The sequence below is a fragment of the Pelobates fuscus genome, chromosome 2 (assembly GCF_036172605.1).
Source record: "Pelobates fuscus isolate aPelFus1 chromosome 2, aPelFus1.pri, whole genome shotgun sequence".
Lineage (NCBI taxonomy): Eukaryota > Metazoa > Chordata > Amphibia > Anura > Pelobatidae > Pelobates > Pelobates fuscus.
This window is the reverse complement of record NC_086318.1, coordinates 351,655,908-351,682,283: the sequence shown is the minus strand read 5'-3', so window position 1 is coordinate 351,682,283 and position 26,376 is coordinate 351,655,908. Positions and strand designations below refer to the sequence as shown.

At 40.3% G+C, this 26,376-nt stretch overlaps 1 protein-coding gene across 3 annotated transcripts in view; it reads left to right on the top strand.

The window, feature by feature from the left end:
- MAP4K3 (mitogen-activated protein kinase kinase kinase kinase 3) overlaps positions 1-26,376 on the top strand; it is a 255,671-nt gene that overhangs the window by 165,410 nt on the left and 63,885 nt on the right. For 2 of the 3 annotated variants that reach the window (XM_063443636.1, XM_063443635.1), the window contains exons 13-15: positions 15,032-15,110; positions 16,944-17,002; positions 17,954-18,016. In XM_063443636.1, coding sequence (XP_063299706.1) covers positions 15,032-15,110; positions 16,944-17,002; positions 17,954-18,016 — 201 coding nt within the window. The remainder of the gene's footprint in view (positions 1-15,031; positions 15,111-16,943; positions 17,003-17,953; positions 18,017-26,376) is intronic. The other variant, XM_063443637.1, reaches the window with a different exon arrangement.

Below are 26,376 nucleotides of genomic sequence, written 5' to 3'. Positions count from 1 at the left end.
ATATGTATAGCGCTGGGATGTAAGGATCATGCATAAATACCGTTACACAAACCTGGGAGCGCACTCTGTTAGTTAGACCAGCATATCTCTAGTTAACTGCAAATTGTTATACCCCTACTCGTACGATTATTTTTTGTCGGTTCGACTACCATAAAAAAGTGGAAGGTGTCACGACATACTGCATTAACTTGTTATTAGGGTATGGTTAAAGAGGACCTGGTACCGGCGTTAGCATAGCTTGCCTATGGTTACCCACGCGATAACAAAAATACTGTGTAGTACCTTAGCAAATATTTAGATTATACAGTTTCATGACAATCAAAAACCTCTCTATGCTGACTCATATAGCTACGCGTGTTTAGCCTGAATAAAGTTGTTATGGTACTTTTTCAGTAAACCAAAATGTTTAAGTGTCTATCTGTTCCTGTCCAAATTAAAGAGAATTGAATTGCGTATATACGCTGAAGTAATTCAGTCTGACACACGGAGTTCAGGTTAAAATAACTTCGAGGAAATTTATTGGCAAGTGGAAAATCAAAGGGCGCGCAGGCCCTTTTAAGAGACATTTTCGTCATCATTGGTTATCAAGATATCAGTGAATAAACATCATTAATTGGATTAATTGTTAAGTGTCTGGGTTAGTGTCCACCTATCAATATAATTAATTGGATCAAAAGCTAAGTGGTTAGTTCCGTGTCCACCCACCAAGAGGTGGTACTTTTTCGGACACGGGTGGGGGACAGGGGGTCTTGAGCGTAATTTTACTCGGTCGGTGATGTCAAATCTCGTGGTTAGGTGCAAGGTCTCTTATGAATAGAACATTTCATTACTACTGTGTTCTCATGGCCTTTAAATTATACTATGTTGCGAGTTAGGGGAAATTCAACAGTTCCTGGGTTAGTCATATCCTTATGGAGAATACAGTCTTTGTCTATTGTATTAGATGTGCTGAGAAATACTGTCATGTAATGTAGTTTTCATATGAAGAAGTCAGGTTATGAGGACAAAATGGAGGATTTGTCACAGTATCAGGTTAATACAGAGTTAGAGCAGCAATTCAATATAAATACAATAAGATTTTTTTAATAATTCTACATCAGTCCCCCCTATGAAATGTTAGATTCTAAGAGATAAAAACTTTATTTGTTAATACCAGAAGACGTGTTAGCCCAAAGGCACAGAAACCCCGTGGCCGCTAGCTAGGTGTTAATGCAAAGTGCAAGTCTGTCCCTATTTTCTGACCCTACTAGGCTAGCTCATCTGTCAGTATGGCTCTCGAACACTTCACACCCATGGGTATCCCACGGCAGCTAACCCACCGCTTCTCCACACGGGGCCTTTACCATTCACTGACAGATGCTGTCCCTAAGGTGGTCCCTTCCTAGAACTCTCGCACTTTATCATCAAAAGGGATGGATTGCAGCGGCAAACAGGGTGAGTTGAGATCCTGGAAATCTTGGTCATCAACATCAAGTAGTGTGAAAGTGGGTGCCGCTTGGTCAATAGTCTTCGTGAGAGCTTTCCTCAGGCAGGGGAAGACACAACAAAAGAGAAGAGCAAAGATAAAAAAAGAAATTAGTATTGCCATACCAATATGCATTAAAGCCTTTTTCCAACCCGTCATCCAACCAAACCATCTGTCCCAGGGATCTTTTATCCCGGAATTCCTTTTTAATTCTTCTGAGAGGTCATTTAATTTTGCTATGGCTAATGTAACTTTACCATTAGGACCTGTGTTTTCTGGGATGTAGGTACAACATGTCATGGTGTCGGGCAAAATTTTACATACCCCTCCTTTTTCGGCTAGGATCATATCCAGGGCTATTCTATTTTGGAAGGCCATTTGGGATGTTGCCTGCAATTGTTCGGCTAATCCCTGGAGGGCATCTCTGGTGTAATTAACGAAACGCTGTTGATTGTAATAAATGTAGTTTATCCAATTTAAGTTCTTGTTTGCAGTAACTATGGTAAAAATTGATTCAAATCCTGCAGCAACTTCATCTCTTGCTTTAAATTCATTGGGTACCCCCCTAGGCACCCCAATGGCATCAATGTAAATGTGAGGGTCAAAACTTCCTTTTACTGGGGCTTCACGCTTGGCCTTAGTGTGGCTGGACTCATGGGTGTTGGTGTGTGTGTCAGAAATAATGTGTATAGGCATAATGGCCTTGGCCAATGTACACTCCCCCCACCACTCTGTGTCCATTCTGGATCTTAACTGTAAATCCCCACACAACCAGTAAATATCTCCCAGTGACCTAGTGTGCTGCTGCAGCAAACGTACAGGAACAGTTCTATATGTAGTACAATAACCTGCGGGAAAGTTACCCACAAATTTACCAATCCCATCATGTTTGACATAGCAAGTGTAATTACCTTTATATACGGTAACACCATGAGGAGGTCTTACATTTTTGGCTATAAGAGGATACTCCGCTGTCCATGCTTGACATTGAGACCTGTTGAAATTATATTGGTAGGCAAAAAGACTTAAAATGCAATTTTCTTCATCTACTGGCAGGGTTAAAGGTACAGTGCCCAGATGAGGCCGGGCACCACCACACACATAGCATGCGGTTCGGTTATGTTTGTTGGCATTATATTTCATCCATTCTAACCATAGGTTAACATCATTAAAACCTGTTTCAGCGGCCATAGTATCTTCAAAGGTGGGGTTAGCAATGGCCATCATGTCCTTAAAGGACTGGATGTGTGGTTTTAATGGGTTTGTGACCATATGAGTAGCTCCTTGCCACTCAGGGGAATTACACATATCTTTAAGGTAGAAATGCCCTAATTTAGTATAGGAACCCTTTTTCCAGTACATTCCCAATACATACTGGTCTGCATCTGTTGGGCTTGGATGCTCAACATTAAGAATTAATTTCATTGGTGTGCCTCCTCCAGGCTTTCTCAGAGTCATTCTTTGAAGGAGGGACCTACCATGATCATCTACTTTAGATAAGGCACTTTTTGGCTTGTAGCCCCAGGAAGGTCCGGCATTCCATCCCGCCGCCCCCCAATGGCCACAATTATGCCCCCATTGTTTGTCAACTACACAAACATATGGATCTTTTACATGAGGGATATCTCTATAGATATTCTGGATTTGTGTTGTAGTGAATGGGCATTCTACGATGTCACAATAATCAAAGGTATAGGTAGCCACACGGGTACATGATGAATTATACCAGAAGGTGTACCCACTAGCATCTTTAGTGATGGCTACTTGCTGGGCCTTAATTAAACTAATTAAGGAGACAATGTACCAGAGGTACATGGTTGTGCGGTATCTGCTTCCTCTGGGGCAGGAGACTTCTTGCAGTGGGAAGCGTGGATCCAATGTGGCCTGCCGGCCAATTTGACGGAAGTTGCGGTGATCAGGAGAACTTGGAATGGCCCGTCAAATCTTGGTTCCAGGGTGCTTTTCCGCACGAACTTCTTAACCAGAACCCAATCTCCGGGAAGCAGGTTATGGGTACCTGTGTTCAGATCAGGATCTGGAATTGAAGAGAAAACTTGGGCATGTATTTTGTTCAAGGCACTTGCAAGTTCAGTTACATAGTCTACTAAAACATCTGATTGAAGCTGTAACTGCTGTGGATAATAACAACCTAGCCTGGGTGCTGTCCCAAATAGAATTTCATATGGGGATAACGAGTGTTTCCCTCTAGGTGTGTGCCTAACGCTGAACAAAGCTATTGACAGACTTTCTGGCCAGGGCATTTTTGTTTCTTGTGACATTTTTAACATTCTGGCTTTTAGAGTGCCATTCATGCGCTCTACTTTACCACTACTTTGTGGGTGGTAAGGGGTGTGGAAGGCTAGGGTCACTCCCAGAGCAGTCCAAATTTCTTTAGTCACTGTTGCTGTAAAGGCTGGGCCTTGATCACTTTCAATGACTTCTGGAAGTCCAAATCTACATACAATGTCTGTAAGTAGGCGTCTTGCGGTTGTTTTTGCAGTGATATTGGCTACAGGGTAGGCTTCTGGCCAGCCTGAGAACATATCCACCATTACTAGTGCATATTCATGAGACCCACTCTTGGGCATTTGGATATGATCAATTTGAATTCTCTGGAATGGGTACATGGGTTTTGCTAGGTGCTTTGCAGGCACCTTGATTGGTCTTCCTGGATTACATTTTGCACAAATGACACAGGCCCTGCAGAAGCTGTTGATCAGGGTTGTGATTCCAGGTGCTTCATAATATTTTTGAATGAGGGCGGCCATTAGGTCTTTTGACAGATGTGCAGGCCCATGGGCCCATTGGACAACTGCTGGGTATAAGTTTCTTGGAAGGCAAAATTTAGAATTGTTGTAGTAAATTCCGTCCTTTAGGACAGCTCCTTTCTTCTTCCATTTCTGGATTTCTTCAGGGGTAATTATAGCTTGTTGTTCTCGTAGAATTCTTAGGTCAGTAGGAAGAGTTTGTAAGGTAAAGATAGGAACTTCTTCTTCTTGACCGGACACTTCTTCATCCACTTCCTGCAAATCTCTGGCTGCTTGCTTAGCAGCCTGATCGGCCAAATGGTTGCCCTTTGCTTCATCTGAATCCAATTTCCCATGTGCCTTTACTTTCAAAACGGCCACTTCTTCAGGGAGTAGGAGGGCATCCATTAGTTCCTTGATTGCAGAGCTGTGTTTGACTGGTGTACCGGCAGTGGTAAGAAATCCTCTTGTCTTCCAAATGAGGCCGAAGTCATGTGCCACACCCAGAGCATATCTTGAATCTGTATAGATGTTGGCACGCTTTCCCTTGGAAATCTTGCATGCTGAAGTCAGGGCTTGCAATTCAGCTTCTTGCGCAGACATTGCTGGCGGTAGAGGTGATGACTTGAGAACTTCCCCTGTTGTGGTTACGGCATATCCTGTATGGTATTTTCCTTCTTCATCAGCATACCTTGAACCGTCCACAAACAGAGTAAAATCCGGATCCGGTAATGGATTCTCATGCACAGTTGGTAAGTGTACTGTTTCCATTTTCATCTGTTCGAAACAGTCATGAGGAGTTTCTGGGTCATAGTCATTTGTTATAACTAGGTCTTTAAATTCTTTTTCCAGGAAATGTCGTGGCCATGCTTCAAGAAGGTCAGTTGCTGGGTATTTGGCAATGCCATTTTCCTGTAGTTGTGATTCATCCATGGTGGCCCATAATTTTGCCATGGGCCCAAGGTCATTCCATGATCTTGTCTTTAACTTGGTAACAGGAATATGTGGAATAGCAGTATCCCAATGATGGTATAGGTAATTGAGTTCTGGGGGCAGTTGGATCAGGACCATGCTGTTGCCTTCCGAGTCACAATAGAAATCTTGGGCAGTGAGCTTTACTTCAAACCAGTGGTAGAGCTCATCTTCATAGCAAGGTTCAGGAGTAATGTCTGGCTTGTACCACATGGTACAGAAGGCGTAATCTGGACCTTCACAGAGAGGTGTCTTGTCCTCGTGAAAAGTTAAGTGTGGATGCATTTTCTTGATACATCCACAGAGAAGGTAAATGTAGGTTTCATCTGTGACAAACCCATAGTAGATACCCCCCTCAGGGAGTGGAAGAAGAGTGGATGGGTTAAGAACTTGACACCTTTGTATAGAAATGTTGTCAGGCAGAAGAAGATGACATTGCAGACGTAGGTGTCTAGCGGGAGACACGTGCTTGAGCTGGACTTGGTTGATAATGGCAGAGATGTCATGAGGGGCCAAAACAACCAACGGGTGGCCAAGGACCAGGTCTGAAGTTCTTTCAATAAGTTCTCTTGCAGCAAAAACAGCCCTAAGGCAGGAAGGGGTCCCTCTAGCCACAATGTCCAGTTGGCATGAAAAGTATCCAATAGGCCTCTGGCGGCCTTTTAAGTCATTAGTTTGGGTAAGAACTCCTGTAGCATGACCTAGTCTTTCAGAGACAAATAATTTGAAAGGCTTGGTATAGTCTGGTAGGCCCAAGGCAGGAGCAGAGACAATGGCACGTTTAAGAGATTTGAAATTGTCCAGAGCTTCGTTGGTCAGGCCGAATGGATCTGACTTGAGTGCATCGTAGAGAGGTTGCATAAGCAGAGAGGCCTCTGGGATCCATGCTCTGCAGTAGGAAATGAGGCCTAAGAAGGCATGAAGAGATTTTGAAGTCCTTGGGGGTTGAATGTCCAGAATTGTTCTGACTCGGTCCCGAGTGAGATGTCTGGTACCTTGAGATAGGCAATGTCCAAGGAAAATCACAGAGGGTTGACAGAATTGCAGCTTGAGAAGCGAAGCTTTACATCCTTGTTCTGCCAAATAGCAAAGCAGACTAATTGAACATTTTTCAGTAGTGGGTATATCATCTCCACAGAGCAACAAATCATCCACATACTGGAGTAAAACAACTTCTGGGTGTTCAGCTTGCCATGGGTCAAGAATAGTACACATGGCTTTGGCAAATTGACTTGGAGAATTTTGTGCCCCTTGGGGCATGACAGTCCATGTATATTGTTGCATTTCATGGGTGAAAGCGAACAGGTATTGACAGGATGGATCTAGTGGAACACTGAAAAAGGCATTAGCTAGATCAATGACTGTGAAATACTTTGCAGAAGGTGGGACGCCAGAGAGCAGGGTATGGGGGTTTGGTACAAGAGGGGTGTCCAGGACAGTGGCTTCATTGACCGCACGGAGATCCTGAACCATCCTGTACTTTACTGGCTCACCTTTTAGAGTCTTCTTCTTCACAGGAAATAATGGAGTATTACATTCTGATTTACACTCCACTAAAGCACCCTTTTCCAGGAGCGCTTTGATGTGAATAGAAATGGCTGCAGCCTGTGCTGGTTTTAGAGGATATTGTGGTTTCCTTGGTAACTTAGCTCCTGGGATAAGCTTAACCACCACAGGTGGGACATTTAGATGACCTATATCCTCTGGGCCTGAGGACCATAACTTAGCAGGCACCTGAGTTTTTAACTCATCTGGGAAATTGGACCTAGGTTCTGCTGCTTGCTCATTGGGTATATCTAATTGCAGCATCAAAGGTAAGGAGCACAGGGCTGAAGTGTCAGAAACAGATAGAGGTGTAGACATTTCTACCTGTCCATCTGGAGTGAAGGTTATAGACGCCTGCAGGCGTGAAAGGACATCAGCGCCTAACAGGTTAATTGGGCATGTGGAGGAAACTACAAAACGAGCAAGTAAGCTTGTGCCAACCCGCAGAGGGGTTGTTAGAGGACTGTGTCTCGGTTGGCCATCCACTCCAACACAGGAGACATCAATACTTGACAAGAAAGATGGGTCTGGCAGGTCTTGTTCTCTGAGAACACTTCGGGCTGCGCCTGTGTCGATAAGAAATGTGGTAGGTTGGCCTTCAATGGGTAAAGTCACTGTGGCAAGTGGCCCCCCCCCCTTATCCCCTGTAGACACTGCCATGACAGGGGTTAATGACACAGGTTTGCCAATTTCCTAATCATCATCTGGTTCCTCAACAATTGGAACCGTTTTCATGGTCTTAGGGGCCGGGGCAGGCTTGGGAAACTTTTTGGGCTCCCCTGTAGGAAACTTTTTGGGCTCCCCCGGTTCCCTTTTGGGTTCTGGACAGTCACTTCTGTAGTGTCCCTTAGCCCCACAATTAAAACATGTTACGTCCTCTAACTTGACACCCTTGGTGCCAGGGGTGATGGGGGTGGCACGGGCCACCATGAGAGGAGCTGAATTGGGTCTTCTGGGGGTTTGGGCAGATTCCAAACCTCTAGCAACTAGGAGTAACGTATCTAGGGGAACAACCTTGTATTCAGGGCGTGCAGCAATGATTCCCTTGCGTATGGAATCTTTAACACCTTGGACAAACGCACCTGATAGCATTTGTGAATGAATTTTGTCAGTGAGATCAAATCCCAAATCTGTAAACATTTGATATAATCTTGCATGAAACCTTTCCACTGATTCTCCTTTGTCTTGCACAACATCAGTAAGGCCAGCAGCTTGATCTGCAAGTTTATCCTTAGCCCAATCTCTCAATTGATTGCAAAAGGTTACTCCGGAGGGATAATCAACATCACTTGTAAGCAGATCTGTACTGAGGTGGCGGGCCATGCTGGGCCAATATGCATCCCCTGCTTTAATAGCACAAATGCTCAGTAGGTCACGCCAGGCGGCGGAATAAGTCTTTTGTATCTGAACTATCCCTCGGTAAAAAGGCATAGGCTGTTTCTCTGGGTCAGGGAGAGATTTCATTAAAGCACTAGCTTGTGTGGGGTTAAAAGCGACATATTTAGGAGGGGCCTGTTCTCCCCGACCCTGATGGCCGAAGGGATCTTCAATAGAACGGTGGGCTCTCGCAGCCTCCATTGAACCCTGGGACAGCCTGTCATCCTCTTCCTCATCTAGCTCTATTATCTGGGACCTTCTGCGTGAGGGGAACACCTGAGGAGACAGGGCCGGGGGATAGGAGGGAGCTCCGGAGGCGGGAGTTGCCATTGGGTCATAACCTTGGGACCGGTAATCACCGGGAAGCACCGGCATCAGGGGTGCTGAATGGCTGGGGGCCGCCATATTGGAGGCGGGGAAGGAAGTTGCATTGGGGTTAAGGGAAGACGTGGCGGCCATGTTGGATGTGGGCACATCCGGGGCAGACTGAACCGGACTGGGCATGACCGGAACCTGGGGAGTGACTTGGGGAAAGGGGTATGGCCAGTGAGGATAGGGGTATGGGAAGGGGTATGGCCAGGCCATTTGGGTGGGAGTTGGGGCGGAACCTGGAGTGGGCAGTGAGGTTGGGGAGGGATTAGCAGAGGGGGTGGGAAACTGGGCTGTGGTCGGGGCGGGCGAGGGAGAGGGTGGGGAAGAGTCAGTAAAGGTGCCTGAAGGAGGAGGAGCCGGAGTGGGATCAGCAAGATTGACAGTGGCAGGAGAGGAGGGGTTAGTGAACTGGGCAGATGCAGATGGGAGGGTAGGATTATCTACGGAGACAAAGTGTGAGGAAGGAATGGCAGATGAGATGTTAGCATTAGACTCAGAAGGTGGCTTGGGGATGGATGAGGATGATGGGAATGTTAGGGAGGGAGAAGGGGAAAAGTAGGATCCATCAGAATTTAGGACCGGGCAAACGGGAGAGGTGACGGGATGGGGATTGGGAGGATTAATCAGCTGGCAATCTCCCATTACTGACTGGATCTTTGGGATAGACATCCCCCGGGCGCCATTTTGGGGCGCTGGCTGAGGAAGAGCCCCAGCAACACAATTATTATGGTACACAAACATTTTCACACCCTTGTGAATTATTTCTTCTTCAACCCAACCTTCTTGCTGAATAGCCTTTGCTACTCTGTACCATGCTTCAGCTGTTTTTAATAAATCATAATTTGCAAGCTTGCCTTTCTTTTCCATCAACAATCTACGCCAACTTTCTGGTTGTAATCTACCACATGTCGGCACAGCTATTTTACAAACTTTTGCAATCTTTTCAACACCTTTAACCATCTCCTCACCCTCTCTGTCATCAACTAAATCACATGCTAACCAGCCCTTACTGGGCTTACTTAAATCCTGCCCCATGATCCCTTCTCCCCTACACCAGCGTCCCAGATATAGGGAAAGATAAGGAAAATTGAACCGGAACGTCTACAATGCTCGACTGCCACCTGAGAATCGTGGGTCTTTCTCAAGTGCGTCTTCCCAAAACGTAGACTAGTCACTGAATCCGCCTACCCGGGGTGGTAGACACGGATTGGAGCGAGGTGAGAAGTGTGTGACCAATCACTTCTCTATTAAGAGGAATGGGAGTGGATAGTATAATAGTACAGGAAGTGTAGAAAAGGTAAAGAGTAAGGGAAGAAAAATCCTTAGAGACAGATACAGGAGTTTAAATGACTCCACATTAAACAAACAAGACAACAGTACAGTTGAAATACAGTGCATGCATCACAGTTCAAATGAAATCAACAGTAATCCCTTTCCTTCTACATGTGCTTACTCCAAAGTCACCTTTCTCAACCTCGTAGTGTCCCCGCTCGGAGAATGACTTCCTCAAGTCTCACTACCAGCGGCCAAGGATAACAGCTAACACCGGTCCGAAATCCTTTCTAGCCTCCCTCGTTACAGCAGTCCACTTAAAGTGGCCACGCCACCCTCACTCCCGTAGTGCCCTTATAAAACCCACTCTATAAGTCTCACTACCACGTGATGCGGAAAACAAGCAATGCCTGCCTGAATCCCCCCAGGAAACTGAGTCCCCTGCCACAAGGCTAAGTCTCCTACCACAGTTAAAATAATCAGTGGACCTTCAACTCAACTAGAGCCGAAGGGTCCGGGTCAGGACGTCCCCAACTCAACTAGAGCTGGATGGTCCGGGTCAGGACGTCCCCAACTCAACTAGAGCTGGATGGTCCGAAAGCGCACAGTGAAGCTAGCTAGGCTATCAAAGTGACACAAAATTGGATCACAGGAAACTATGATTCTACACAGATCCCACAATTCCACAAACTTCTTTTTCCTTACAGCCACAGCCACGAGGCTCCTAAAAGAAGTAAACAGGCAAAGAAGACCCCCAGGAACACATCCACAGGTCAACCCCCCTTTTTCCCTACAGCCACAAACACGTGGCTCCTAAAAGGAGTAAAACAGGCAACAGGACTCCAGGCAAATCCCCCGGGTCCACCCCCCCCTTTATCCCAAAAAGGGGAAAACAGACAAACACAGGACCCTCAAGCAAACTACCACTGGTCCACCCCCCCCCTTTATCCCAAAAAGGGGAAACAAATAAACATTCAGCCCGGGCAACCAAACTAGACACACCCAGGCAACAGATAGACTAAATGCAGGTAACAAATGGGTAATAAGACTCCGGGCAAGATATTACCTGTCTTTGATGTCCTCCCGGGAAGCAGTCACAGACACGTGGACGGGTCAATCAAAGGGGCCGGAACATACCGGTGGCTCTGCAGAAGTCTCTACCGTGTACCTGGAGGTGATCAGTCTCCCTTCCTTCCCCCTGGATTCCTCCGTCCACCCTTGTCTTCCTTAGGACGGCTCACCGGCCAGACATAGCCCGGAGTCCCTGTTCGGGCGCCAAAGTTGTTATGGTACTTTTTCAGTAAACCAAAATGTTTAAGTGTCTATCTGTTCCTGTCCAAATTAAAGAGAATTGAATTGCGTATATACGCTGAAGTAATTCAGTCTGACACACGGAGTTCAGGTTAAAATAACTTCGAGGAAATTTATTGGCAAGTGGAAAATCAAAGGGCGCGCAGGCCCTTTTAAGAGACATTTTCGTCATCATTGGTTATCAAGATATCAGTGAATAAACATCATTAATTGGATTAATTGTTAAGTGTCTGGGTTAGTGTCCACCTATCAATATAATTAATTGGATCAAAAGCTAAGTGGTTAGTTCCGTGTCCACCCACCAAGAGGTGGTACTTTTTCGGACACGGGTGGGGGACAGGGGGTCTTGAGCGTCATTTTACTCGGTCGGTGATGTCAAATCTCGTGGTTAGGTGCAAGGTCTCTTATGAATAGAACATTTCATTACTACTGTGTTCTCATGGCCTTTAAATTATACTATGTTGCGAGTTAGGGGAAATTCAACAGTTCCTGGGTTAGTCATATCCTTATGGAGAATACAGTCTTTGTCTATTGTATTAGATGTGCTGAGAAATACTGTCATGTAATGTAGTTTTCATATGAAGAAGTCAGGTTATGAGGACAAAATGGAGGATTTGTCACAGTATCAGGTTAATACAGAGTTAGAGCAGCAATTCAATATAAATACAATAAGATTTTTTTAATAATTCTACATCATACTGTGAACCATTACTATTCCATGCCCTGTTTCAAATGTTTCAAATGTGTTCTTATCTTGATATAGATCTTATTAATCTAAAAATGTGCCTTGACAAACGAATGCCATGACTTGTACTGCAAATGTCTATCATTCTTTCTTGATATCGCTGTTGTGGTGCACCAATGCTTTTTGTTACTTTTGTGCACAACAAAAATAAAGAATTAAAAAAAAAAAATGTTCTCTTCAACAGTTCTGTTAAAAATAAAATTGAAATCTTATAGAAATTAATTGATGAAAGAACTAAAACAGTTGTTAGTTAGTTTGACAGTTAAAATTACCTGCATAAAAGTATTCCATTTGTGAAAGTAGATATCGGATATGTCATATGGTATATTTTGAGTCTTATTATAAAGCCATTCTAGCATTAATTTCTTTCAAAGTTTATGGTAATATTTTATTTTCACATTTTTTTTTAATATGCACATTGCAAGTTAACTTAATATGTGCTACTGTAATAAAAATTGCTAAATTGTGCACAATTATATCTCCTGAGCACAGAACGACCCACTTTGTGTGCCCTTTTCAAGATTTTTGTAAAAGAACTGAATTTATAACCTGCCCATTGCAGCTTTTTTTTTTAGTTTTTTTAATAGCAAATTGAAGATGGGTTTACGGAGCATTTTGGGGCATTTTAGTATCTCACATATTTAAATAACATAAATGCATGCAATTTGCAAAAGTGGACACCATGGGTACTATCAAATTATATAGTTCAGGTTTATTGAGGTACCATTCTTTGACCATTGTTTTTTAAAGCTTGTGATATTAATATTTATCCATTTTTACATACACATTATATTTTTTCTGCTTATTTGTTAAATATCATGTGTTTCACTGTAAGAAAATTATCTTAACTACACTCAGCTACATCTCCTGAGTACAACAATACCCTATTGGTATGCCTTTGCAAAGTAACAATCTTAATCCCAGTCTAAATCCTTAATCCTTAACCAAACCCTAATTCTAAACAAAATACTAATCCCAAATCTAATAATAAACTTCACCTTAATCCTAACCTATATCCTAATTCTCTACCTACCCCAGTGATGGCTAAAAGTATAAAAGCTAGCTGAGCATCATAGGAAATGTAGTCCAGAAACAATTTATGATGTCAAGGTTAGCCATCATGGATTTATCCTAATTATAACCTTAATCCTAATCTGAATATAAATACTGTTAGGAGGATTCCCTCTGCTAATGCAGAGGACTTGCATTGTGGATTTCAACAGAGGGCTTCAATTTGCTGGCCCTAATCCAAATCCTAATCTAAAAACCTCATCCCAATCCTAAAATATTTCTAAACCCGTTTTAAATATAACCCTAATACTAAATGTAAAATGTATTCTAAACATACTCTTAATTCCTAATTTAATCATAATCCTAAAGGATTCCCTCTTGTGATATCAGTACTAATTTTAGCAATGGGAAATCTAAACTGAAACAGACGGGTATGTTGCTGCCATCTATTGGCTATTTTCAGTATGACAGATTCCTATCTTTTTTTATTGAATATAGTATGCAATTTGCAAGTATACAGTATGCCCAATGCACAATGCATCTGTGCTGGACAATCGACAAACCCAGCCTAAACAAGCCTTTGGGGCTTGGAGGGAGACCATGGGGGTTTTTATTGCTCAGTTGCAGTGTTCTCTATGGATATAAAGGGATATATACAGTATTGATATGCAGCTAATCAAAAAGTCTGTGGCATCTAAAAATGGACTCAGTTGACAGAGAGAAGCCCCAGGTGTCCATTGATACCCGGTGTTCCTGGTGTAAGCAGAGATTCAATCTGTTACTGTTACTTACTATTTATATTGTATTAATAACCAGTTGTTGCTATGAGAAATATAAAAGCTATATTTCCACAAGAAAAGACTAGGTATATTTGAATAGATGCATTTTATATACTATACCACAGTGAAAGGGTTTGAAATGGCTGGCAATAAACATTATTTGCATTTGATTAACGTCCCTGATATTTTTTTTGCAGCTGACAGAAATGGATATTTAACATTTTTGCAGATGCTGCTATTAACTCCGTAATCACACTTAATTACCTCCTTTTTGAGATCATTTCCTAAAGTAACAGCCATGTTGATTGACAGTGACATAAACACAAAGACTTCAATTTAAAATTGTTGGATAAGATTTTCAAATAATTTATTATTTTATGATTTTAATTTTATTTTTCTAAATACTGTATTAAAGGTCAGAATCTATTTTTTTTCCCCCAAAATGGTGAAGGCTATGTTAAATTTTGTAAATGTAAAAAAATAATTGGTAAACCTCATCCCTACCCTTAGTATATGACAGGATCATTGTCATATACATGTACCTTGAGTCAGACAGTGTTTGGAAACCTCCATATAGTCTCTGTGGTCTTCCCTGATTCACTCCCTGCACAGTGCAGTGACATCAACAGACTAACTGTTTAAATCTATCACTGTCTGACCCAAAGTGCATGTATATGGTTGAAGGATCCTGTCATATAATAAATATAGGGATTAGTTTCTCTTATTTTATTTGTATTTTTTTACATATACTCCATTTAGAACATAACCCATCACTTTCATAACTTGACAAATGGTTCATTATGTTAAAAATATAGTGTTGAGTTGACTGTTCTTTAAAATATGAAAACATATAATTTATAAGAAAAATCCATCAAATATTAAAATATTACAAAATTGAAATATTTTTTTCATAATACTAAATCCATTTTAAAACTGTATCCAATATTAATAATGAAGTATTTAACCAGGAAAGGTACATTCAGATTTCTCCGGTTTCCAAGTTCATCCTGGGGATGTTACATTTGCCCAACATCCAGGTGATGTTAGTGTTACACAATTTATTGGTAATGGTAGAATTAAATGGTTTAAAAAGCGTATCCGACAATATTAAATTGAGGCCAAAGGAAGATTTTGCTCAATAGATATACATGAAACATATACAGAGAGAGGCACATTGTGAAATTTGCACAAACAAAGGCTCATAAAGAGACAATAGACAGTATTGGCAAAGAGATTTGTAGGCTGCCATCGGAAATCATGCAGACAATACATGATTTATTATCAAGTCATGTAACAAACAAAATGGATTTTTACTGCACATATACAGAAAAGTAGCAGTAATGATTTAGCTCTGATACAGTAGATTTAGAACTGTAGCTGTTATTGAAGTTGTGCTATTATTTTCTATAATCTTTATTTTTCTTTTCTCTTTCAGCCACCAGTTGTTGTTCCTCACAGAATTCACTCAACAAGTAGGAGCGTGAGAGAAGAAAAAACCCGATCGGAAATTAATTGTAAGAGTTTATGTACATGGCTATTTAATCTCTTTGTTGCAAAGGTTCTGGCTTGATCAAACTGTATCATTTTTCTTTATGTGCATCACTTTTTACTTCTATATAAAAGAGGATGTCCTATCTCTCTCTCTCTCTGTATATATATATTCACAGTAATATACTACATTTCTCAAAATGTATATGAACATTTCACTCCAAAAAACTAGTATTAATGTAGATATCCTACTAACTTTGCAGTTATAACCAACAGCATTCTTTGGCAAATACTTTGTTGCTTCATTTCTGCAGGGATATTATTCTATTCCACCACAAATGCATAATTGAGATCAGGCATGAATTTTGGTTCAGTTGATCAATTCATCCCAAAGGGGATTGATGAGTTGAGGTCAGGGCTCTCTGCAGGCCAATTAAATTGTGTAACACCCGTCTCAACAAACATGTGCGCTTCACTTTAAGCACATGGTAGGAATTGATCTTCCTCAACCTGCTATTACCAAGTTCAAAGCACTATATTGTCTAGACTCTAGAATGTCACTGTATATTTTATCAGTAAGATGTTTCAGTTAAACTCAGGATCCTATCCAGAAACATGACAAATAGCTCCAAATCTTTGTTCCTTATGCTCCCGCCTTTCCAGTTGGTGCTGTGCAGTCAGGCAGATAGTATTGCCCTGACATCTGCCTAACCAGAATCATATGAAATACAAAAACGGGTTAGGCACTCCAAGGTTCAGAAATGGTGAATCTATTGAAGCCCAATGTAACACAACGTTTCGACCTACACGGTCTTTGTCAAGCTTTGCCTAAACCATTTTGTATCTCATGCTTATTGTTATTGGGACCTGGTGCTTGGTCCTGGTTAAGTTGCATCCTAGCTCAAAGTGATGGGATTGAGTGCTGTTCCTTATTGTTTTGTTAGCCAGAATCATATGTCAGATTGCCAGATGTTGATATGAGAACATGTATGGATAACTTCAAATGGTTACTTCTTAGAAATCTCTGAATGAGTTAGAGGAGATGGGGAATTGCATGCATGGCAGGCTTCTACTCTTCGGGCACACTGAATGCAAGTTCCTATATTGCTGATTTTTTTGGGTTGGCTATCCACAATATATGTCATCCACGCTTCAATAATGTCACACGAGTTAGTACTTGTTTGTGAATCAGACACACAAAGGACAGGTGGTGCAAGAAAAGGCACAGAGATTAACAAGGGCATAAAGAAGACAACGGGGAATTGACCTAGACGAACAGGGAGAGACTCATTTTAGGAAGACAAAGTAAGGGAATATAGAAGGGAAAGCATGAAATTGGGAGGATGCCCTTTCTAATATATATAACATTTTCTTATTTTAGTTTTATATTTAACACTAATATGCTAAACAAAATACTTTTGGTAGCTATATTACCCCAAACTAGGAGCAGTAGCCATGGTGTATAAATACCAGGAGTGAGCAAAGGAATATGGACACTACCCTTGAAATTCAAATAATTTACTTCTAGTGCAAAGCCAGCAAGTTCCCAGCTATGTTTGTAATGTTTTCCTAAATAGAACTAGAACTGGCAGATAATGCATATCTGGACTCATAATGTGCATGATTCATGTTCGGCAATGTCACATTTGGAAAGAAAAAGGGGGTTTTATACTCTGAAATGTCAGGCCAATTCACCGATTTGGTGGGGTGGGGGGTGGAAGGGGAATTTCTTAATCAGTTTTATTTCAAGTCCAACTATTAGCCTTTAATTCCGTGAATAATCATCCAAGTAAGCAATGATGCATTTTGTAATGTTTAGTAACACTACAGTGCCTACCTTATCTCTTTTTCATTTATAGTTGGCCAAGTAAAGTTCGACCCACCCTTGAGAAAGGAGACCGAACCACACCATGAGCTGGTGAGTTACTATAGGCACTTTTGCAAAGTGATCTTGTTTTAAGTGTTGTTTGCTTTTTGTTGTATTGTTTGTTTGTTTTTTACAGTTAATGGGCTATTAAAATGTTATATTCATGGAATGCATAATGAAGGGAAGTACATTTTTGTAATGTAGTTTAGGATGAAAAATTGTGCTGTACGCTTCACTTATACACACTGCGGAATCCTGTAACAATCACATTTTTCTATTTAGTTTTTTCTTTTCCAGTATTATTTACCTCTTAAGTTCTGCTTTTCCCTGTTTTTTGTTCTCCTAAAAGATCCTGCATGTGGCAAATCAGTTAAGATGAAGGTCAGACAGAATGTATTTTTTTTTCTCTACTAACAATTTGTTTTCAACTAACTTATTTCCAAAGTCAGTATTTTGGGAATGCACAGATTGTTCGGATTTAGGCAGCTTGCAGTACTCACAAATTGCTAATGACAGAGTTATTAAATGATATAAGTCTAAGTGAGTAAACAGTGTATGTGTATAGAATTAGACACCTAGTGGAGTGCTAACTTGCAAGGGTAATCTCATTTCCTCCTGCACTGTTTGAATCACTAGCTTGGTATTGGTTTTATATTTTCTTATATGTGCTGTTTTATTGATTGCACAGACTTACCTTTTATCAATGATGGCTAAACTTGGCAGGTGTTCTGGCTAACCATTATTATGATACTCAGCTAGCCAAACGACTGCCTGAGCATCAAAACAGGGACCAGAGAGGCAAAGTTTAAACATCACTCCCCTGCATCCTTTATATCTAAATCCCAGCATGTTCAGTGTGTGTGCTGTCATTCTCCTATCTTCCTTCCCTTCCGAATGCTTGCTTTTCTGCTTCACTTTGCAGCCTGCTTGTGACGTTCCCCTTTGTGTATGTGCTGCTCTATATCTTGCTGTAAATAACTTGGGTATCTGTCTGCTAAACAGCTCGACAGGGACGATTTTTTGGACAGTGCAGAGGACATATACTACACTGCAAGATCTAATCTGGTATTTTCCACCTTCTCGTTGTTTTTGTCAGCCTTCGTTTTTGTCTCTTCAAAAGCCTTACTGTTATGACTCTTTCTGTCTCTTTTTAACCCCTTAAGGACACATGACGTGTGTGACACGTCATGATTCCCTTTTATTCCAGAAGCTTGGTCCTTAAGGGGTTAAAGACCTAGTACAAAGTTAGCTGAAGCATCGTTCCAACTACTTATTATTCTTCCGTATTAATCTTTAGACATAGCTTGACTCAGCAAGTCTCCTACAGTTGAACAGCATAATGCGTACCTTAAGGACCAATTCTCTCTGTGTTCGCGATAATTATAGCATTCTGCTGCCCGTGCGTCTAGTCCACAGACAAATAGGGATAGTGTTTGCTTGTGTATTCTTATTATTACTTTTTGTGTATCTTTAGAATAATATAATACAAGTTAGTGTAATATTGGAATTATACTGCTAAAATATTTCTGGTAAAATAACAATACATCTTTTTAGGTCCTGTTGTTTTATTATTACATTTATAATTAATGACCACGTAAATATCCTTTTGCTGTTATTTTTTTTATGTATTATTGCAAATGCTTTTTTCAAAATTATCATCTTTAGGGGTGCTTCCCCTGCGACAATATATTTATTGTTGTCATACTGGAGGAAAAGCAAATTTTTTTTCTGAACCCCAGGTTCGTTGCAGATGATCATGCAAGCCTTGCAAAAAAAGAGATCAATAAAACCTTTGTGAACAAGAGATTTTTTTATTTTTTTTTTCTTTCTTCAATTTAAGGCGTAGATGTTTCATGTCATCATTCCCAACATGCAGGTGTTTTCCAAAAGCCATTTACTGCTAGCAGGATCTATATTTTATCATGCTTTAAATGTACAAGTTAACATTAGTGTGCCAGTTAAAATATTATTATAATTTAATCAATTAAACATTTGACATATTTCCTAAATCCAGACAACTGGCACTCACAGTTTGCAGCGATTTGTGTACTTTTAATTAACAATCATTACTGGTTAGGCAAAAAGATGCATTTGCTACTGAGACCATGTACTTGCGGCAATGTTTCTTCAAATATCCCTGCATGCACACTTTCATCTTGCCTGTATGGCTGAGCTTCCAGTAGAGGCACATATTGGAGTCCCTCACATAGCATCCAGGGCAAAACAGAATTTAATTCGTAATAAATTTACCCTTTTTATGGATATTTGAATTGTAGTGATGTCTGTCTTGTGTTTGTTTGTTTTTTGTTTGTTTCTGATCAAACACCTTTCATTCATCAAATTTGAATATTTGTATAAATATGTAGTCTTTGACTAAATGGTGGAACTGCAACTCACATGATGCTGTGCCAGCCTTGAAGCGTTGTAGTTCTACACAATTAGGTATGTATCTTTTGGATACCCCTATTGTAAGCTGACTTGTGTTACTCTTTTCTTATTTCTTTATTTCACTGCTCCCATGAATCTTATTTACAGTTGTTGAGCACAGAAATACCACTTTAAGTAGCACTGACAGATGTCGTGTTCATGAAAATGTCACATACGATGTGAAATTCAAGGTGGCAGCTGAACAACCTCTCACATTTGCAAGCATTTTGCTTATTCCTTGTTATTTTTACTGTTACAGTTCTTGATTCAAATTGTGACAAACAATTTAAGTCTCTGAGATACGCTTTTGGTTTTTGTTTTCAAAATAGGTCATTTTCCAAGCTAGTTCAGAATAGTTTCAATATTGTACACAGACAGACCAGGAGGTTTTCGTGTGCACTGCACAGGTAATTCTGCTCGGGGCTTCAAAGAGGAAAGGCAAGTAGGCATAGATGAAAGTGGATGAGTCGAAAATGCCATAAGCTGATTAATAGATTCTGCCCACTGACCACGAATGAATATGAGCATATTTGACCGCAGAGGAATTTTCGCTTGTCATCTTGAATTGAAAATTGGCTTCGGATAAACTGTAATTAAGGCAAAGATTATAACCGATACATTAAAAAAAGCCGGTCTATTAATGTTTCAGACCTTTAAAAAAAATATCAAATTAAATTGAACATAAAAAGGCAACTAATGCATTGCTCTGTCAAATTTAAAGGGACATTCCATGCTCTTGACATCACATGCTCTTGATATAGGATGCAAGAAGGTCACCTATTACTGTACAAAAAGTGTCTTGTTCTGTGCAGAGTCTGTTAACTGCAATAATTTGCAAACAAAAATCACTGCAACAAGCCTTCCCTTTCTCTTGCAGACAGAGGAGTACTTGTTTAGGGCTACACATGTCAAACAGGCTCCTTCTAGGAAAGGTGTAGTAGCATACCTTCCAACAAATGGACAAAGAGGAACACTTGAGTTTTAAGGGTTTGAGTGGGGTGTGTAGCCAAGAGAAGGGCTGTTCTGAGATATTTTAGGTTACTTACTAATAACAAATTAGACAACTAAAATGCAATTTAGAACAAGAACGATGTCTCTTATTTACACAGACTGATTTCTACATTGCTGTGACACATTGCTGTGGAGATCTGTTATATACTCAGACACACCAGCAATATAGAACTAATAAAAAAAATGAAAAGGGACAGAGGGATTTGGGTCAAAAATAAAGACTGTCCTTCCTAAACACTAGGGAGGTATTTAGTAGCCTGGTCTGCAGTTGTGTCTATAGCTCCTTTCAGTAGATTGTCAGCTACATCCTATTTTTTTTTTAAATTCAATTTATTTTTATTAAAGAATATCAGACCTCTGGAAATGTGAAAAAAAAATCAATTGTGTTACATGTCAATCGACACTTGCCGTTCAAGAAAAGTAGAGTACAACATAAACATGTAATGTACATACATTGGGTAGAAATCACTTGTTGAATTCAAGATGGTACATCAGAGATTATTATTTGGCAAGCAATACCGGTGGATGTATATAGGATATGACTGTCAACGTGGCTAAGTAAAGAAACAACATATCTTTTTATATGTATAAGGTTTAACCAGTATAGGGTTATTCCTGACTAAGGATACACCAAGAGTGTATAGCGCCTTCGATGTGTAACACATCCGCCAAGCTGTTGTTAGTGTAGATCCATATGCAAGGATAGATATTCAGAGAACAATAAAAACAATATACCGTATATACTAGAGTATAAGCCGACCCGAATATAAGCCGAGGCCCCTAATTTTACCCCAAAAAACTGGGAAAACGTATTGACTAGAGTATAAGACTAGGTTGGGAAATGCAGCAGCTACTGGTAAATTTCTAAATAAAATTAGATCCTAAAAAAATTATATTAATTGAATATTTATTTACAGTGTGTGTATGAATGCAGTGTGTGTGTATGAATGCAGTGTGTGTGTATGAGTGCAGTGTGTGTATGAGTGCAGTGTGTGTATGAGTGCAGTGTGTGTATGAGTGCAGTGTGTATGTATGAGTGCAGTGTGTGTGTGTTGCAGAGCCTTGGTGGGGGGTGGGCATTTTTATTATAATTTATTTTTTAAATTATTTTAATAATTTTTTTATTATTATTTTTTATTTTATAAAGATTATTTTATTATTATTATTATTATTTTTCATCCCCCCTCCCTGCTTGTTACATGGCAGGGAGGGGGGCTCTCACTCCCTGGTGGTCCAGTGGCATTGGCAGTTCAGTGGAGGGGGGCTGGCAGGAAGCACTTACCTCTCCTGCAGCTCTTGTCAGCTCCCTTCTCCTCCGCGCCGGTCCGGTCAGCTCCCTCTGCAAGTCCCAGTGTCTCGCGAGAGCCGCACTATGACCCCGCGGCTCTCGCAAAACTTACACTGGGAGCTGACAGAGGGAGCTGACCGGACCAGCGCGGAGGAGAAGGGAACTGACAGGAGCTGCAGGAGAGGCAAGTAACAGCTTCCTGCCAGCCCCCCTTCTACACAGCCCCTTGTCTGTATTATGGCATTGCAAATTGCCATAATACAGACATAGACTCGAGTGTAAGTCAAGTTGGGGTTTTTCAGCACAAAAACTGTGCTGAAAAACTCTACTTATACTCGAGTATATACGGTATACAAAAAAGGAACAGATAATCAAACATTATAAGAATACAGAATAATAAGCATATGAGCAGTTGTGATATACATATCACTATTTTCAAACTTGTGAATGAGAATAAGGTAGATATGTATAATTAAATAGAGAAAGAATGTTAAAACTCAGGCACCATGGGTGGGTCACAGTTGGCCCCAATTCCAGAGACGCAGACAAGCTTCTTCAGTGAGCTTCTTCCTATTTTGTACAGAGATTTCCACAAAGTTTTTTTTTTTTTTTTTTTTTTTTTTTTTTATCAATTTGATTATTTTAACATATGGATAAATTGCAACCTGAAGTTAGTATTTTAAATATATGTTCTTTATTGGGTTATATTAAAGGAACACTATAGTGTCAGGAATACAGAGTACAGAGTTCGATATAACACTAAGCAAGATTTCTAGTCTTCTTCATTTTCGCTCTCCTTTTCCCCTAACTGTGTCCCCTCTGCCTGAGTTTCCATAATTAAGATCCAGAGATCATGACATAAGTGTACTTTCCAAGGGACGACCAACGGAGTTCTTATAGAGTGCGCAAATGCAATATTTTAGCTATCCATTCTCTTAAGCTAGGCACCCTGATCAATTTCCACAAGCTCGCAATTACTGATTTTGCAGCCGTGAGCATAAAAACAAGGAGTATTTCAGTTTGGCTAGAGAGATATCTGTGTAAAAGAGTAGAATTGTATCCATCTCTAGGGAAAGACCTGTGCCAGTAATCTCCTTTATTGTGGCCTCTACCTGTATCCAGAAGGGGCGATATTTCCACACACCGCCACCAAACATGGCTCAAATCCCCTTTGTCCTTCCACACTTGCAACAGAGGGGGGTGTAGCTGGGTGAAAACGGTTAACTTCCTGTGGTGTGAGGTACCATCCTGAGATTAATTTGTAATTAATTTCATGTAACATGACACTAGAGTGGGCATAAAAGACACTGCGAAATATTGCTTCCCACTCCCTCTCCCCCATTGAGTACCCTAGTAGTAATCCCATTCTCGAGTAAAGTAGGTGAGCCCCTGATGGAGGTGAGCACCTGGTAGTCAGTTTAGCTATTACTGTGATGCCCGAGCACAGCCTTTCAAATTCAGTATGTTTCCTAAGTGCCCACTCGGGGACAATGAGGGTTTTGAGGAAATGCGATATTTGGAAAACTGTAAACGGCTGCACCAGAGGTGGTGGTACTAAGCGTGTCATTTCTGACAGAGGTCTCAATCCCCCACAAGGCGTCCACAGGTAGATATGGGGAATTCTCCAACCGTGATATCAGTGAGCTTCTTCCTATTTTGTACAGAGATTTCCACAAAGTTGTTATTTTTTTTTATTTTTTTTAATCCATTTGATTACCGGTATTTTAAAACATGGATAAATTGCAACCTGAACTGAGTATTTTAATTATATTTTCTTTATTGGGTTATATTAAAGGAACACTATAGTGTCTTGAATTCAAACATGTATTCATCAGCATCTCAACGAGGAGCGGCACTGGTCTAGGAAGCACCTTTTCTCTAGAAAGGCAGCGTTTACATTGGAAAGCCTGCCGGGAGAGGCTATAGACACCAGAACCACCTCATGAAGCTGTAATGATTCTGGTGAATATAGTTTTTCTTTAAACTACACAATTTACTTCACAGTTTCTTATAGCTACAGCAATTTGGTAAATTATATGTGGCTATGAGGCTGGTCCTTTTCTCAGGTACATTAGGAGACAAAGCTACACTTCCTCCTTGGCCAATGAAAAATACTGTTCAACATTTGCACTCCACTTGAAGGCCCTACCTTCCTCACTGGCTTTTAGTGAATGATCTTGTTGTGTCTGTGCACAGTCAGTGGCTTTGGCAAACAGTTTGTCTAGACCCATTCATAAAACTTTAGCAAACTTATAGCCAAGGAATGTCTGCTGGCAGCTTATTCAGTAGTTTGTACTATGTGATAATTAGAACTGTTATTTTTTCCAATCAGATTACAACACAGTGTGTTTACTTTAGAAGGTCTTGTCTCCTGCTCTGTTAATTGAATTTGAATCACACACAGAATGCAGTTTCAGGCTCTATCAGGGTATTAACAGAGGAGGAGATAATACATTATAAATAAAACACACTGTCCAATAAGGAAAATATATACTATTTTTCAGGAACTGTGAAGGAATTCTGCGTGAGTCTCAGAATGTGTGGCTAGGGCTGCATAGACAAACATAAAATGAGCAGTTAGATTGCAGGGGCATGATCTATATTGCTAAACCACTTCATTAAATTAGAGTTCTTTTAGCAATTAGAGTGTCAGAGTGTAAATTTTTCCATGTCGGTTTTGATTTGTTTTTTTTCCTTTGGTTTTCCTGTGCTTATGACCCTTGTATCTTTATGATTATACTCCTCTCCTTTCACTTGCATTTATTTATATGTATTTTCTCTTTCTTCTTTCTTCCTTTTGCCCGATCTCCGTACCTGGACACATCCATTTTGTTCTCTTCTGTCCTCAATGACTGCTGTTTGCCCTTCTGTGGGATTGATTTTACTAAGGATTGTGGATACACTTGATTGGAGTGAAACACAATCTTGCTTTAGTCCCTGCCCATTCTCGCGTTTTGTCTGTCCGACTGCTTTACATAAGTAAAAGTAGTCCCTGCTATTCCTTATACACAAAAATAAGTCCTGCGCTCAAACTCCCACTACTCTTGGGCAGCAGCAACGACCATTGTACACATCAGCCCCAGTACATACAGTAAAAACCAAAGAAAAAAGTTACCTGCACGCTTCAAATCCCTATGTATATTTAAACTAATAAAAGGTTAATTAGTAACTTTAATGGCCGTTAGATGTAAGCCCACCTGCCACGTCAAGGCAAACCTCTTAGGTGGGTCCCACACTAACAATTCACCTTGTTTCCTTGAGCTTCAGGTGAAGAACTCGCTAATGAGACAGAGAGGGGTATTTTTGCTAAAACCCTACATTCTTATTGAGCCTTAATAGGGAAAACATGTTGTGGGCGGCAGCATTGTAACATGGCTGTGTGATGCTAAAGTAAATGCAAATACAATACAAAAAAAATAAGTCCTGCGCTTAAACTCCCACTACTCCTGGGTGGCAGCAATGACCATAGTACACATCAGGCCCAATACATACAGTAAAAAACAAAGAAAATATTTACTTGCCCACTATTCCAAATCCCTATGCATATTTAGATAAATGGAGGTTATTTAGTTACTCCAATGGCCATTAGATGTAAGCCCACCTGCCGCGTCAAGGCAAACCTCTTAGGTGGGTCCTACACTAACAATTCACCTTGTTTCCTTAAGCTTCAAGCAAAGAACTCTCTAATGAGACAGAGATGGGTATTTTTCTAAACACCTACATACTTATTAACCTTTAATAGGGAACACATGGGTGGGCAGCAGCATTGTAACATAACTGTGTCATACAAAAGTGAATACAAATACACAAAAATAAGTCCTGCTCTCCTGCTATTCCTTATGTATTTTAAGAAAACTATAGTACACAGAGGAGATAAATAAAACCAGTTTCAGACACAGGGGCCTATAGAGAAGCAGATTAGATAAAGTACATTTTTGGTGACAGCTTTAAGGGATTGAAAGCTAGAAATATGATATGTGTTTCAGTGCATGTGCCTTTATTGACATGTGTGTATTATTTGTATATGCGTTATAAATAGATACGCATGCTTGTGTTAATCAGTTTGCATCAATCAGTGTTAATAAGGGACTGCATGCACACATTTCTTTGCTTTCTGTCATTTCTCACAAAGCCAATTATCAGTGACATATTGTAGTGTTTTTTTAAAATTATTATTATATCATCCAACTAGAGCGTAAGAAATTATACAGCTAGATTAATGTATATTTATATATTGTTTGTGTGAATTAGTGTTTCTGATATGAACCTGTCTAGTGTTGCCAGTTACGTTTTTGTCACTCCTTTCTATTGTCTTGTTCATTCTTGATTCTCAGTTTAGTAAACAACGTATTATAATAGAATTGGGCCAGGGCCCTTTAGTACAATAGTCAGGATTTATTTTTAAATAACATTTTTAAAAACTGTTAATTCTTTTTTTATAGTTTATGTACTGCCCATTGATTGTATTTAATGAAAAACACACATTGAAGAACTATGACTTGCTTCACAACCACAGTACAAACACATGATATTTGTTTCCATTGCTTTTTCGAATTAAGGACATTTTTACAGATACTGATTGTATTGCCTGTTGGTATTGCAGAACCTCGTGTGTATACATTATAAAATAGAGCTAAATTCTGTACTCCTTTATTTTGTAATGCTGTCCTTCACTAAAAACTTAATACTTGAAAAATCA